Below are 16,735 nucleotides of genomic sequence, written 5' to 3'. Positions count from 1 at the left end.
TTGTAATTTGAAATCAATAACGGAAGTATCTCTGGGGGTCAGTCTCATGCTGAGGGATAATTGGGTTCTTCCTCTAATCACACCTCTAATCTCTCACCATCTCAGGTCTTCACAGTAATGGGCCTACCATCAGGTTAGATCTGTTAAACTGACAGTAGCTGGTCACTGAGGGGTCTACACATAAACAGCTCAATGTCCTCGTCGAAGGACGTGACCATTAAATGCCCTCAGTATTTCAAGCTTCAGTTTTACATGTTCTTTGCATTTATCTTTTTTTTTTTTGATCTTATGAAGAAAATAATGTGTTGTTTGTGATTGTTCTTCTGTCTTTCTACGGTTTATTTATACTTCTCCACCTTAACATGCCGTTTACTCTGACAGTTTTAGTTTGTGTAGGCACCAGACTGACATATTTGTTTTCATTTACAGTATATAGCTGTACAAAAAGATGTGTTGATTGAGAAACTGGTATTAACCATGATTTGACCACATGTGTTCAGGTTGCCTGCTAGCAATTTCAGGTTATTGCATTTTTTTTCTTCTTTCTCTTTTTTTTTTTCTTTCCCTGGTGTAGCCAGGCTGAAATAGTCATCCATTGCCATCATTTATTCAGAGATAATGAATTTCATTAAGTAAGATTCTCCCAATGATAAATACTTATTAGAAATCCTGAAATAGCTTGATGCATTGACTGCTAATGGCAAAGCTTAGCTCTGCATGTGCAATGAGTCATAGACCCGTCACACAGGAGGAATGACAGCTCATTGTTTTCACTTATTAAACAGTAGTTATGGCCAGACTATTTAAATAACTGTGAATGATTTTAAATGAAGTGACAGTCACTTTTGTAGCAGCGATGTGTTTGGTTCTGTCTAGCTGTTCATTGTTATCATCAATATTGTGTTTTTTCACTGCTCTGAGCCTTTCTTCCAATCTGACTGTCCTTCCTTTCCAATATCTGTCTGTCCAATGATGTGGAGCAGGATTTGTAAGATGTCTGGTGATTTTACAACAATGCTCTTGCAGGTGGTGAGAATCTACCTTTCACATATGCTACTAAAACTTAGGGGCCAGTATGCTCACCAAGACTGCATATATTTAATTAATTTTAATATATTGTAAAATGTAATTCAATTCAATTTTCCACAGCCATTCTTCGATGTGACATGAACCTTCAATAAATATAGTATTTGATCCTCATTTGATACATTACTTATTATCAGTGCTGAAAACAGTTGTGTTGCTTAAAACACCAGTTTTCCCAGATAAAAACAGTGACTTAAAAAAAGGCTCATTTTGTTTGCTTTGGGTAAATAATAGCTGACTGATTTGGAACGACATTAGATTGCATTAATAATGACCAAAATTAATTGTTTGCATCAGATGCCCTTTTGAAATGGGTGAGTTGAAATGCAGAGCAAACTGTGGAGTGTTATTGTAGCTGTGGGGACCTCTCACACGGATGTATGTGCACACACTCTCATACCCCACCTAAAACAGCCCAGTTCTACTCCATTAACCAGTGTCACTTCCCATTTCTGGGCTCTTGCTCCCCCGTTCCATATTCCATTATCTTACTCACACGGTCTGCCTTCCTTCCCCTTATGGGGAAATCGATAGCCACACTAAATAGATTTCACAATCAATTTTTCTATCATCGTTCCACAAAACTGCTTCCAGGCTTTAAAAATGGGAACACTTTTAAGGGATGGAAAAAGAGAGCAACAGGATGTTTAAATTCCTGCTGGTCTTGTCTTGAGCGACTGAGGTTAGGGTGTATTTTTCACTAGATGTAGTCCGAATTGCATCGAAAAAAGTTTTAGGTGAATGGTGTGTGCACTATTGCAAGAAGTATTGCATAAGCCAGTTTGCTGTCATGGGCTGGTATTGTTTATACAATACTTACATTTTGGGGTTAGGTTTTTTATTTTTGCAAATTTCATCAGGTATACATTATTTTTGATGAATTGATCAAAAATTGGTTTCAAATAAATGCTGTTCTTTTCTTTACTTCATCAAATCCAAAAAAGGTCTCTCCTTAACCACCATCATGTGACATTACATTACAATACATTACATTTTAAAATATAGTAAAATATGAAACCATTATTTTTTTAATTATTTTATTTTAATAATAATAATAATACTGTTTTACTGACTATATATATTTCAAATAAAAGTAGTCTGGGTCAACATAAAACTCTTACTGAGTCCAAGCAGCAGTGCACCTACCTAACATTCTTGCTTTTTTTCCTTGAGTTCATGAGAGCAACATGTTTATCTTCAAATGCCTTTTAACTGATTGTTATTCATTCAATTACTTTAAATGTTTATTAGATATTTCATCCATGACTGTATTTGAAGAGACCACAAAAAATGTTCACATTTTGAAGGTGTATGACGTACAAGAATTAAACCTTCAGCAAAACCGTTAAAATTGTATTTGAATCTTTTTTCTAAGTAATCATATCCTGATTTGTAACAATTGTTAAGTCACTCTGTTGTTATTGTGTGTGTGTGTGTGTGTGTGTGTGTGTGTGTGTGTGTGTGTGTGTAACCTGTTTAAATAACTTTTTTTTCTTCTCTATAGTTGGCCACTTTATCTGTGCAGAAATTGATGGACAGTCATTTTCAGGCAGCGCCTGGGTGCTTTGATGGTGCTACTGGTTCATGATTATTTAACCAGCAGTGCCCGCTGGTTCGTCAATAAGTGAGTAATGTTTCCTCAACTGTGAAGTTTTTATACAGAATGCCCAATTATAAAGCAGCTGTATCCTCATTAAGGCAATTTTTTAATCAATGTAAACCCATCAGTTCGTGCATCACAGGGACTCTATATTTCTTCCAATAGAACATTTCCTTTTGTCAGTGTGGTATTTTTATTTCAGTAAAATCAAGTTAAATCAATCTTAATGATTGGACCAATAATAGTCAAATGTCACATTATATCAGGTGACTAGTGTACCATTTAATAGTGAATTATGTTTTTTTGATTTGGGCTGAAACCAAATAAACCGATTTCAAGCTTGAGGCAATGAAATCAAGACTACTACTATCTCTCATTGATCAGGAAATTGAATCGAGAAGGTCATTTATTAAATCGTTATTCAGCAAATCTACCATTTATGCACTTTGACTATAGATGCCGCAATAGTGTAGTTGAGCTTGCTTGGTTTTAATATTCCTTTGATCTTGCACTGTAAAAATGTATTTTTTTCCCTCCATTAAACGGCAAAGATACGGTTCAGTGGTGCATTGAGCCTTATAGTTTGGCATTTCCAAGCTTGATAGATTCAAGAGGGTCCACTTGAGTGTGAAGGATGGCATTAAGTGTTATGAAACAGAACCCTGCCGTCCCACTTTCGATATTCCTTAAAATAACTGTAATGTGCAATTATAGTTGTTCACAATTATGTATGATTTCCATGGAGAAGCATAACGCTATTATGTTGCCTTCAATTCACTGCCCCCTCCCAAACTTGCGTGTCTCTCTCTCACTCTTTTTTCTCTTCAGGCACCAATCACTCTCTCTAAGTTACTGTTTTTAGACAACAGGATCTTTAATTGTGAAGTATGTAAGGAGGGCACTGGAGGGGGAGTACTGGGGGGATGGATATACCATTTGCTGCTGAGAGGAAGAGCATCACCAGCCTGAGGCTTTTTTCTCAGCAAATTTAAGAAGCCGAGGGCTGTTTTTCAAATCTCTAGAAACTGGAGTAACTCGTTGTGGTGACTCCTTTTCAAAAGAATGAATATTTGTTTTCATTATAATTGGAGGATATGTTGCTCCTGTTAACTCTAAGGCAGTTCTATGAAATTATGCCCCTTTTGGACCAATAGCACAACAACAGAAGGAAACATAACTCAAGACCCTGATTAAGGAAGAGCATGAATTAAAGTTTATATGCATTGTGGGTGATATATGATGTCCATACCATCAAGAATGTTTATGCACAGTGAAAAATTGATTAATCGCAAAATGCTGAGGCTAATTTGTAGTCTGATTAAGGTGTATACATACTGGGCAAATTGTGTTGTCTTGAGATTTAGCAAAAAACAGACTTAGTGGCAGATGTTTATGACATTTAGTGGAATTATTGCTTTAGACTGACTGAAATCAAAATTTTAAAGTGCATGTAAACATTTGGTGTCCTGCAATCGATCAAACCTGGAGATCAGTCCAAAATGTTTTAATAATAGCTCAAAATAGAATTTAACACATAGTCATCTAAATTATTTCAGAAAGTGGTATGTTGAATAGGAAACTCAGATTGACTTATGTACAGCTTTGGGGTGGGGAAAAGACCAATGAGCAACAAACAATAATAAAAGAAAAACAATTTGAGGACAAGACAAGAGGTCAAGTTAAAGAGAGAGAATCACTGAAACAGGAGGGCACATCAACCACAAACTTAAAAAATAAAATACAAATCAAAGCACACAAATTACCGTAAAATGACAGCCTTTAAAATATGGATTTCCCCATAGTTGAGAACATAAGAGAACATTTCACAATCACCAGTGCTGCTTTATTTCCTTTCCCGGATAAAAGAGGAGCACACTGGTGTCCTCTGACCTCTCTTTCACTGGGTCTGTCTCTCATTAGCTGTCCAGCAGTCAGAGCAGAGCTCATGTGCTGTTCACTGAATATTCACCTGACAAACTGTTTTCAGAAAAAGCCCATTTTTTTCTTTTTACAGAAAGAAGAATTGGCACTATCTTTCCATGAAGTATTGTCCCATTAGCATCTCGAGAGGACCCGCACTTTTCATCAGCAATGAAAGAGATTGGAGCTCTGACGTGCTTACTTTGTACAAAACTGTGTGCACGTAGACGTGAACTTCTTTCCTGTCATCAAATGTTTGCCGTCTTTGCCAGAAAGGATGGCATCATGGGGCTGTTCCACAGGCTTTCTCCATGACCCTCTCTTCTTTTTGACATGTCTGAACAAAGAGGCCGACACATATGTCTAGGCAGTACGTCCATCAAAACTAGAACGTCTGTTCACTTGAATTGTTTTTCTAAGCAAGAGTCTGTCATATTTCAGGAATAAGGGGACCAAAATAGGCAAACATCCCATTCTGAGCATTTTAGGTCATAAGTTTGTGGCCCCTGTCAGATGTATAGATCGGTTCATTTTTGAGGAAGAAAAAGATTTTTCTTTTATGCATAAAAGCATAACATTTTTCTGGGATGGTCTTAACTTAGGAGCATTCTCTTGGGGTCCTTGTACAAAGCACAATTTAACACACTGTTAAAGAGAGTACATACAACATTAGTTATACAACATTTATGACACCTCTCTTTATATCAGCTCTTTTCATAATGCTTGCTTTGAGATCAGTCAGTTGGGTTTTTCACCACAAAAACAAAAAGTGATTTGTTGCCCGCAGAATGCATTTCAGAAGACTTCAATTCTGCCTTCTTGAGTTCTTTAGAGGCTTCCTTGATATTTGTGTTCTATGCTTTCCTGTGTCAAGCCAGTCTCTTCTTCAGTATTAAAAATATATAAGTGCTTATCTTTCTACAACCATTAAGCCTGTTGTGACACGGACTCGTGAAGTTGGGAGGTTGCATATAAACAGACTCTATATGAACTTATTTATGATTGGGAGCACAGCTTTAGTGTCCTAGTTTGATATACTGTATGTGGATATATGAGCAAATGCTTTTAATATACATAGATTTGATGAATGTTTTTTGTTATAAAATAAATACAAATATCTTTTTTAATTTCTTTCTTTTTTTGTTTTGTTTTTATACTATACTTTGAAACTGGGTTGCTGTTATGTGAAGCGGGTTTGCCACTTAACTGTCTAGTTTTGTATTTTTCAGAACTCTGTAGTTTTGAATGTCAGATTGGTAAAGTGAGCTTTGTGAAACTTATACTCCATGGATTTTTTTCTTGTCTGTCCTTCTTGAATTCTATATTCTGCTCAGCATGCCTCTTTTGTTAGCCCCCGAGCATCTTGCCCCAGTGAAGCATTTCTGAGGTCTTTCCCTTTGCTGTCTGATAGGACTTTGTCTGGATCCTGGCGATTCAGGTGCTTTACTAGTACTGTAGGAGTCACGAAAGCCTTCGGCTCCTGGGTCAGAATGGTGGTGTGGGGTTTCTCAAGCTCCAGCATGTGGTCTTTCAAACCGAATGAGGCTCCCCCATGACATGCTCTGGCTGCAAATAAAAGGAGCAGAGCTGAAACTGCCAGCAGGACAGCTGGGGTCAGGTCTGGTAAAGGATCTGGCATGGACACCTCCTTGGTCCTTAGATGGACACATGAGGTGTCATTTGGCCCCATGTGTAGACAAACTTTGTAATGAGTGCCTGGTAGCAGATGGGTTAGGTTGAATTTCCTGGTGCCAGCTAGAATTCGGGTGCTGTGCCTATGATGGGCATCCAGACTGCCATTGGACACCCATGATAAATGTGCAGCAGGGACATTACGGCTTGCTTGCCAGGTTAGTAAGGCATACCTTTCCTTGACATCCTGAACTTTAAAGCTGTTCTCTGTCTTTTGAGTACTTGCACGAAGCAGGTCACCTCCCTCCACCTGTAGAGTTAAGCTTCTAGTATCAGCTCCTACTAGGTTCTGCGCGACACAAGTGTAGAATCCGGCCTCTTCAGCAGTGACTCCAAAAATCTCTAACGTGCCTTCTGTGAGAACCTCATAGCGCCCATAGCTGCTGGATGGAGTCAATCTCACACCTTGGGGAATGACCCAGTAGATGTTTGGCTCTGGCTCTGCCAGTGCCCGACAGTGCAAGGCTATGTTTTCTCCATGTTTGACTTCAATGTAAGAGGGGAATGTGCTTGGGGCAATCAATGGCAGGCAGCTGTCTGCCATCTCTCTGAATGAGACTTCTTTAACTCGTCGGGCTTTCAGCTCAGGAGGCTCAGAGCAGAATGTGGATTGAGGCTCAATGAAACGGACCGGCTTGTCATTGTCGGCTCCCACCCAGCGGATCAGGCAGTCACAGCGAATGGGATTGGTGTGCAAGCTGATTTCTTGAAGGCTGGGCAGTGACCTTACTGTCTGGCTATGTAGGGCACTCAAGGCATTACTGTTCAGCATTAGACTTTCCATACTCGATAACTTTTGGAAGGCCTGAGGGTGGATATAGGAGAGTCGAGGATTGTTTGTGATCTCCAGTTTAGTCAGTTCAGGCAAGTTTTCCATTGCTGAGTGCTCAATAGAAATCAGCTCTTCCATGTTGTTTAAGCCAAGCTCTTTCAGGTGAAGCATATTTTGAAAGTCTCCCCTCTGCACTAGCTGAATGGGATTCTTGTTTAAGTCAAGGAACTTTAGACCCGGCAACTTTTGCAATGCCGCTTTTGGAACTTTTACTAGATGGTTATCATAAAAGCTAATGCTTTCCAAATTTTCAAGCCCCTCTAGAGCTCTCTCTGAGATCTCACGCAAGCCCATGCCTGCCAGGACTAGACTGCGCAAAGAGCTCAGCGGTTTAAAATTTAGGTCCTGAATAATGTCCACAGGGTTTCCACCAATCATGAGAACCTCCAATTGTGGCAAAGCATGGAACCAACGCCGGTCAATTACAACCAATCGATTAGAGTTGAGATGAAGCCTTAGAAGTTTATCCAGACCCTTGAAGGCCCCAGGGGAGATGCTTCGAAGCCTGTTGTGATTGAGGTACAGCTCCTGCAAGCTAGGGAGACCAAAGAAAGCTGCTTCTGGGAGGTGTCTCAGCTGGTTTTCCTCCATGTGTAGGCTGAGAAGAGCTGGCAGGTCAGTTATCCTCAGGTTGCGGGTACTGGTAAAGCTGTTATGGGAGAGATCCAACTCTGTCAGATTGACAAGGCCCTGGAGTTCACTCTGGTCGACAGAACTGATGAGGTTACTTTGCAGCCGGAGGGTTTGTGTCTCTTGAGGGAGGGAAGTGGGCAGCTGGATAAGTAGCAGGTCATTGCAGTCTACTGTAGGAGCCTCTCTGTACACAGACTGGGGAGAGTACCAGGGCTTGATTTGGCAGACACACTGGTGAGGGCAGGGCACTCTCCAGGGCATGGACTGAGTAACCAAGGAACTTCCGACTCCGAGCAGCAGATGCATGTGCAGAAGAAATATTGCAATCTGTCCCATTTTCATAATTAAACTGATATAATATAATGCAGATTCACTGTGATGTAGACTATTTAGTCCGTTATTAATATCACCCTCTCACTTATCTCTTAAGTTCATGTGACAGGAGTACCAAGGGTTTAGTCTCAAAGATGAAGCATGCTCTGTTTCTTCATATCCTGTCTTGTGAAGTAGTCGCACGAGTATCTCAAAATCCCTTTTCTGTCTTTGGAAGGATGTAATTCTCTTCAGTCTCACTCCATTGATCTTGCATCCTAGCACAGTAGAGAGAAGGTTTTATGATTGGTTTAGGGGCACACCTGAAGAAAAAATAAATAGAAGGAAAGAAATACAACACTTAGTCACAGAAGAGATTACCCAAGAATTACATCATGAAATTTCTTAACTTATGTTAGATCAACGCATGCTGTGTATGACGACTGCTGCTTTATTTATTCTGTTTCAGCTTCCTTCCAACAACTTTGTTCACAATTGTCCTTTTTCAATTACCAAAACACTTTGCATGCTTCTCAGCTTGTATATTTCCCCTGTAAAGAGCTCCTTTAAATTTGTTCTAGGATATTCCAGACGAATTTCACTTCAAGTCTCGTACATGAAGGAAAATGACTACTGTGAAAATATGAGAAATGCAGGCTGAAATTTAGTGAGTCTAATTCATGGCTTAGGATTTAGCTCTGCAAATAATCAGGGACCTGGTATTACTCATATGCTGGGGGCTTGTAAGGAATGGAGAAAATATGACATGTTTTTGGCTAAATTCACAAGACGTGAACTCAGAGGGGACATAAAAATGCATTAAGGGAGGAAACTCTGACTGTGGTCTAACCTACTTTGTTTAAACTTTGTGACATGGTGTGTAGAGGAAGTCTTTCAGCTGTCTACTTTGGATTTAGAGCTTCTATACTTTTGGAGATGAGTTGAAACATTTTTCATACTTAACTTTCAGAACACCAGCTTGGAAGTTAATGCAGTATTATTATATAAATTGCAATGCTTGATGGGCTGGTTTAGTTCTTTTTATTAGTATAAGTTCTCACCTACATGGCACACCATGCAGTATTTTGCTTCATTGGGTTCATGAGATCACATCAGTCTAAACAACATCACAGATGCAGAGCTCATTTTTCAATTATACACCATATCTACAAGGCAGAATGACAGAAGAGCTTGCTCTGATATAGCATCCACCCTTTTCCTCCCTTCCTCAAAGCTCTGCCACTGTAATCCATCCTTCTCCTGAATGCCCAATTAGTTCTAATGTTCTCTCTGTCTCTCTTTTGTCCCCCAGGGGTCTACCTGCCGGTTCAGAGACTATTTGTGCTTCCTCTCATATATATGCGCACTGGCATGGAGGGATAGAAGAACGATCCATAGCTATCAACAGGCCCATGTGAGCACAGCCCTGAGCTCTCCCCTGCCAGCCATCAGCATGTGCACTTCACCTTCAAGCTCATTTACAAAGAGTCACCTTCTCAAGTAGAAGCTTGGCCCTCATGATATGCACCCTGTTACCTTGGCCCAGCTGGTCCAGGGATGTGTTGCGTACTGTCGGTTCCCTGTCTGTGTCGTATTGAGTGCCCCTAATGTGAGGTCAATGGAGACGTTTGCATGGAGACGTTTGCATGTGGGCTGCTCGCTTGTGCATACTGAATAATGCATTTGCTGAGGTTACCAACTAATCTTTTTTTCTTACTGAATTCTGCTCTCACTTTGGTCAAAAAGAAACACAAAAGGCAAGACAAAATAAGTGCAGGAGGCCAATGATTAGCACCTTCATTTACCTCCAAAAGGAAACAGCTGTTGTGGTGCCAGGCAACAAGTGGTCCCAACTTGCAGGTACTATTTTTCGTCTCTAAATAAATGTGTTTTCATCTCTTAGCTGCCATTAGGGCTGGGAATTGATAGTTTTCCTTATTCAGTTCAATTTGGTGCCACAAGCTTATTGATTCTGTTTCATTTGGGCATATTTCAGTTCTAATTTCCATTTTGCTTAAATACAAACATCATAACTGATTCTCTGTAATGGAGTTCATTCCTTGAAGGATTAACATTCCAATGTTAATTACTCAGTGATTCATTAAAAGGACTGGCTCAGAAGAATCATTTGTTTGTGACTGAAACTATCGTAGTTGCAGCTGTATGTTTTTGATTAATTAAAAAGCCTGCACAAATGAGAATTGATCTGACACATGCTTGTATTTCACTCTGAAAGCTTCCTGTTCATAATAATCTTCTTTTCTTGACCTTTACAATGGATTGTGCAAGCTATTATCTTGGCAACAAAGAATATAATGAAAAGACATGCTGAAAGACCTATTTTGACACCAGGCTGTGATTTAACCCATGAAACATGGTATCCTGTCACTACCCTGACAAATGCATCCTTACAAAAGCTTTTTTCCTGTCAGGGTTTTTTCATGCAAAAATAAAACAGTGCTTTGTTTCGATTTAATCACAATTTATGTTCTTGATTTGCTTTGCAGATTGCGGGGATTAACTGAATTTGCCACTGTCAGTTTCCTTACGGGCCTGATGTTCATTCACGGCATGAACGCTGATCGGTGCGTGTACAAGCCACCTCTGGCTGCATGCTGATGCCTGGATCTCTGTGCCAAATCTCCTCCTGTCCTCTCCTTCAACGACTCATTTCAGAGCTTAACGGTGAGTGGAAAAGAAAAAAAAAGGTCTGTTTGCGCTCTAGCAGTAAGGCCGATTTGCCAGGCTCTATGAATAATTCTTTGTGGTTACACACACCTGGAAATGATTGCCCGGTCCTCAAAGGTGGGTTTACACATAGCATTAATGGCTGTTTTGGGTTGAACATTATTTATGTTTGTTTATTCTGTGCCAAAGCAATAACTTCACACCTGCATTATTAATTTAATTCCTTTGCTTTTGCATGCTTTTGTCTCATTATAGTCCAGTAGATAATCCATACCATCACAAAAAATGTTTGTCCTCTTGTATTACCATGGTTTTCTTCTTCAAGACATTTTTCTTTCGAACAAAAAATAGTGCATGCTCATTAATCTTTCATCAATTGATGGAATTGACTGAATTGACTGGCAGTATTCATTATTTATGAAGCATGCTTCAGGATATGAAATAAAAGGGAATATCTGAATCATTGTAGAATCCATAAATTGTTATGGGTTTGTAATGAAACGATGTAAAGGAACTCTATATTTTACCTGAATACAAAACCCTCTATGAAGAGTAGATGGAGCCGAAAGTCTGAAATAATTTGAAAAGACTCAAAAAGGATACCTTACCAGAAACTCCTGACCCTCAGATATATTTGCATACCTTTGGACATGCAAGTCACTATAACACTGCACATACATGTACAGTACATAAGATACAAAATATGAAACCAAGTGGCATCTGCAAACAAATAATGGTTTTTTCCCTTAAACATTCTTAATTTATTTTTGATATATTTCTCAGAAATAAATGCCACTTGCTTTTGTATTTTATTGTGCGGTGCTATGACTTCTATATAGTGCATAAGTGTGGCTTAAATGTCCAAATACTTTTTAAGGCCACTGAACGTCAATTACAATGTTTCACATTGCAGTGGTAGCCACTGTTATCCTTGTATTAGCAGCACATTTACATAGAAAATACCTTTAAAATAGTAGCTTGTCATCTTGTGTGTTTTTCTGTAAGTGTGTGTCTGTAACATTGGAATTCATTGAAAGGACTTAACTGTCTGTCTCTCTCTGCTTTCACCTGCACTGACCTTGCCAGCCTATTTTCTGCCAAATCTAATATCAAGCTCCGACAGCACAACATGACTACTGCCACACATACTGTGTCTCGCTGCTTTTCAAAACTTCAGTTTGACCCCTCTAGCTTCCAGTGGACCTCACTTTACCTGTAGTCTATCAGCATCTCATTTTAAAACAAGTTAATGGCACAGACATCATGGTCTTAAGTCATGAATGTTATGTTATTTATAAATTAGGTGATGCATATGTAACATGATCTTTTACTGTTTTAATAGATCAGAAGATAGATGCTTTCTTATACCTAGCTCTGGATAAAAGCTCAAGTAGGTCTTTTAGTAACATTTTAATTTTGACTGTGAGGATTTGGGTCCTAACACCATGTCGACAGCGAATGCGAGTGGCGGGACGCGACAAAAGACAGTACAATTTATTATAATTAGTGATGCGACATGACAAATCAGACAGTAGCTGATGCCTCGTTCTGTTGATGATATACAGAAACAAAGTACAAATGGTTTGCAGTGTCACTTTATCATGTCCAGCTGTCGTGTCCGTTGTAGACACGGTGTAATTGGCCCTAATAGAACCTTTCATTGTAAAAATCTAATAGTGCAGCTGTACACTTTTTTTTTTTTTTTGGAGGGAACTGGAAAAGATGGATTGGAGTCTGACAGCTGTGTGCTCGATAGAACATATTGCTGCCGTTACTTTTTTCGACTAATAACAACCATAACAACCACACAACATTAAAAAAAAAAAAAAATTCCACCACCATATCGCTACTCGTGACACAAGACACTGACAAAATGAAACCCGCTCCACAATTGGAAATGCTTGCTACATATTAGATGTCAAAATCCTAAATTAATAAAATGTTGGGGACAAAATCTGCCATGGCAAATGAGGTGTGGACTTTAATTATCATCTATGCTAATGCTCTGTTCAAAATTGGCTGGATTTTCAATCTTATCCAAAACTAGTGCTTTTTGAGCATCTGTTTGTTTGGTTGGTTGCAAGTAATCCTTATTTGTCTTAGTGTTTGCAAGAGTTGTTTGTTTTCTAGGTACGTTCATGCACACACACATTATTTATGCAAACGCAAGCTTGGTTTATGCCAAAAAGTGAGATCCACACCTGGTTTCACTAACCCTTGAGACAAAGAAGAAAGCTTTTGAATAATAATAAGGGGAACAACACCTGAAGCTGCAACCACACACGTTAATTGAATATTCCTCTTTCTTCTCAGAAGAGGCTGACACAAAACATGAAGAAGGGCCCTTGAGCGTGCCAGCATTGCATTTAGCCCAGGTCATCCAACGTTGGATGCTGCCTCGTAAACAGCGACTTGGTGTTGTGGTGACTCAAAGCCAGGTTAATCCACCATTGCCACAGATGGAATCTGATTGGGGATTTTCATCTTGTTATTTTTGCCTTCATCCGCCTGAGTCTGCCTTACTTAGGCTTTGGACAATTCCTCCAGGGAATGGAAGGGTGAGCACTTTTGTAATATCATGACTTGATAGGAAATTCACAGCCTGAAAGGGTCCTCACTGCCTTTTTTATACTTATATATATAAAGACACTCTGATAAGACCCACAAATTGGGATGAGGCTCCCATGCCCACCTGCTTTTGAAGAGAAATGAATGGGCTTTTTTTTAATGTTTTTTTTCTTTCTTTCTTTCTATATGCTGCATGGATGTCTTTGACCATGATGCATTTGTTCAGTTCCAGTTTTTCTTGAACGCAAGAGCTCGTCCTGTGCGAACAACCCTTAATAGTGTTTCATAAGCCTCTTTGTGTAATTACAATGCACCTGATGGAACATGATGGAGTCATTTAGAGAGTGAATTAAAAATTCCTCCTTAAAAGCTTTAAAGAATTGCACACATTACAGATTATACTGGTTTGCTCATCAAATCACACACAGAAAAAATCTTCCACATTTCATATGCGACAGGTTAAATAGATATTATAAGTGTCTGACAGCCACACTTTCCATCAATTAAAACTAACTGACAATGCCGCATATTACCTGTATTTTATATAATATGAATGCCCATATGTCCATCACATTGCTCTTTATGAAGCGGTTTTTAAATGCCAGATAGATGCAAACTAGGATATGAACAAGAATTATTCCATCCTTACTGCAGCATCCCCCGCCTGCGTCTCAGGAGAGTGTCGTATATTCTCATTCACCTTCCTGAGGAATATTGACCTTTGTAATAATTAGATGAGTGCTGCGGCAGCGACTTGATAGCAGCTTTTTTCAGAGTGGGACAAAAAGCTGTTCACCTTTACAGAGTGAATGAATGTGTAAACCAGAGCAGCTGTTTGTGTTTTGTGTGTTTAAAAGCATCTTAAGCGTTTTAATAATAAAAAAAGTTGATATTTGTCTCTCTCTGTCTCTCTCTCTCTCTTTCTGTTGTTACCCTCTGCAAAGCCACCATCATTTATTTCTTGGAAGGAGCTATTGCAGTGCTCTCTGCAGAGTTGCCATGGAGATCTGCCTCCGTGTTTCACAAGGTCAGTGTGAAAGTTGAAGGAGCTCTGCATAACAGGTTTGCTCCTTCACACAGCCGACTAATAAAATACTGCAAAACATTTGAACACATACTGATTTTTTTTTGTTTTGTTTTGTTTTTAATGAGCATACTTATATTGTCTTGTTTTATTTTCCCTTAACATTTCTCTAACTTGCAGATAAACATGTTATTATAGTCATTATGAGACAGTTAACACATTTTGTCCATCATTTATAGCATTTACCTTTTGCTTATCAGGGGACATTTAGGAATTGGAAATTCAAAATTGTAGATTTCAAAGAGTTGTTACAAAAACATTTTCAGGAGTCTTTTATGAAGAGGTATTATTTGTTTTTTAAATAAAAATATGTCCTAACATTATAAATGTCTTCACTGTCAACTTTGACCAATTGAATGAATGCAGACAATATTCACTTTGTCATTTTTTTTTTTTTTATGTTAAACCGTAAACCAATTAAGCAGTAATCACACAATATATAATCTATCAGCTCTATCCCCATGTAGTTGTCGAACTTGCAGAAACATTTAGATGTTGTGAAGGGCAGATTTTATGCTGTACTTCATACCTAACAATGTGTGATGACAGAGAACTGACAACCTGAACTGCCATTTTTCATCAGAGGAACCACTAGTATCCAAGCATAAAAGAGGCAGAAATCTTGGATGGAGATGCAGAATGACAGTAGGGCTTGTCATACACCCCCCCCCCCCCCAAACCTGTTTTAGAACAAAAATATTTCAGACAAAAATTGGACAATAAAAAGTACTGTCACTTATATGAAAAGTAAAAATGTAAAACTGAAAATTTTTCTGCAATTTTCTGGTTGATGAAGCATGGGTTATAACTCTTCTCATCTCGTTCTATTTCAAACATATATGTATTTATTTCCATTACAAAAGAACTTTGGCCTGAGGTTTTTCATTAATGGGAAAGACTTTCACACATGGACTAAACATCAGCTCTTTATACATCTCTTGTATTTCATCTTTTATATTTCAGGAAAGCCCTGCAGTGGTTCCTGAATATGAAAACTAGATGCACATTCTTGATCAGCATTTCTCTACTTCTTGGTTATTTATTTAATTTTGATTACAGCAACTCTTGCCAAATGTGAATAGTGATCACCTGATGCACAATGTGTTTCTGAAAATGTGTTAATGACTCTGATCTCATTTCCTTTCCTTTCTCATTTCCGTCTGCCTGTAGTGTTTTTGAGAGGAAGATAGATATGCCAAATAAAGTGAAATGTATATATAAAGGATAAATCAGGGGTTAAATTAAGCTGGAGATAACCAGAACGGTGTTCAATCACCATTTAATGGGTTTACTGGCACAAAAAAAGAACACTTTCATTATATTAAACATTATGCCTCTAATCAGTGGCAGTCAGTTTTCCATTCCAGTAAAGTTGCAAAAAATACCCCCATTTATGAAAGACATCAACTGATTTGTAAAAGCAAGACAGAATACTTTTGTAGAAACTGTAATCTTTTTTTTTTCAAGATTCTCTGATGTATAGCAAGTTCAAAAAAGCAGCATTTATTTAAAATATTTTTTTAATGTATTGTGATACAAATGTAGTTTTATAGAATTGTGAACATATTTATAGATGTCTTGATTTTTTTTCTTAATATTTCTGTAACTTTCAGATAAATATGTTGTTATGGTCATTATGAGATAGCATATCCGTTTATCCGTTTACTGCATTTAAAACCTGTTCACAAAAAAAAAAAAAAATATATATATATATATATATATATATATACACACAATTTCTTCCCAATATTTTAGTAAGTTAAAAAGACAGGATTTATTTACTTAATTTATATATATATATATATATCTTTGTACCATTTATAAATGTTTACAGTCAATTTAAATGATTTTTTATCTTATTTTTTGTAAACTTAATGACCCCAAACCTTTAAACGGTAGTGTGAATGTTCATGTCAAAAACCAGAATCATATACACTACAGCAATATACATCATGTAAGCTTCAGTGATTTCATTTATTTGTTAGTATTTATATCAAAATCTTCATAATTTCTCTCATTCTTTTTGTTTTCCCCAGGACAAAGGCAAAACCGTGAGGAAAGGATAAATCCATCTCCAGGGTAAAGAAGGGGACAAATTAAACAAACAAAAAAACAAACACAACGTGGCTGATACAATCGCATGTGCAGCACAATTAAACAGCCGTTACCAAACCTCACCGAATGTGACTCTTTTTTTCGACAGCACTTAACCAACTAATACTAGCACTTTTCCTTGTCTTGTCTTTTCATTAAAAAAAAAAAAAAAAAAAAAAAAAACACCTGGCTATGCGTTCTGATCTAGACTAACTGAGACTTGTCA

At 38.1% G+C, this 16,735-nt stretch overlaps 1 protein-coding gene and 1 long non-coding RNA gene across 2 annotated transcripts in view; one reads left to right on the top strand and one right to left on the bottom strand.

Annotated features, from left to right (window-relative positions):
- Positions 1-4,174: 4,174 nt before the first annotated feature.
- Positions 4,175-16,735, bottom strand: part of LOC132126428 (leucine-rich repeat neuronal protein 2-like) — a 41,785-nt gene continuing 29,224 nt past the window's right edge. The window contains exon 2 of the mRNA XM_059537675.1: positions 4,175-8,398. Coding sequence (XP_059393658.1) covers positions 5,937-8,105 — 2,169 coding nt within the window. The 5' untranslated portion in view covers positions 8,106-8,398 and the 3' untranslated portion in view covers positions 4,175-5,936. The remainder of the gene's footprint in view (positions 8,399-16,735) is intronic.
- Positions 9,714-13,819, top strand: LOC132126722 (uncharacterized). The gene is made up of 3 exons (XR_009427442.1): positions 9,714-9,935; positions 10,583-10,760; positions 13,077-13,819. It is a non-coding gene; the product is annotated as an uncharacterized LOC132126722 (long non-coding RNA).

The sequence above is a fragment of the Carassius carassius genome, chromosome 44 (assembly GCF_963082965.1).
Source record: "Carassius carassius chromosome 44, fCarCar2.1, whole genome shotgun sequence".
NCBI classification, from domain to species: Eukaryota; Metazoa; Chordata; class Actinopteri; order Cypriniformes; family Cyprinidae; genus Carassius; species Carassius carassius.
Note: the sequence above shows the minus strand (reverse complement) of the source record. Positions and strands in the feature narration are given on the sequence as shown.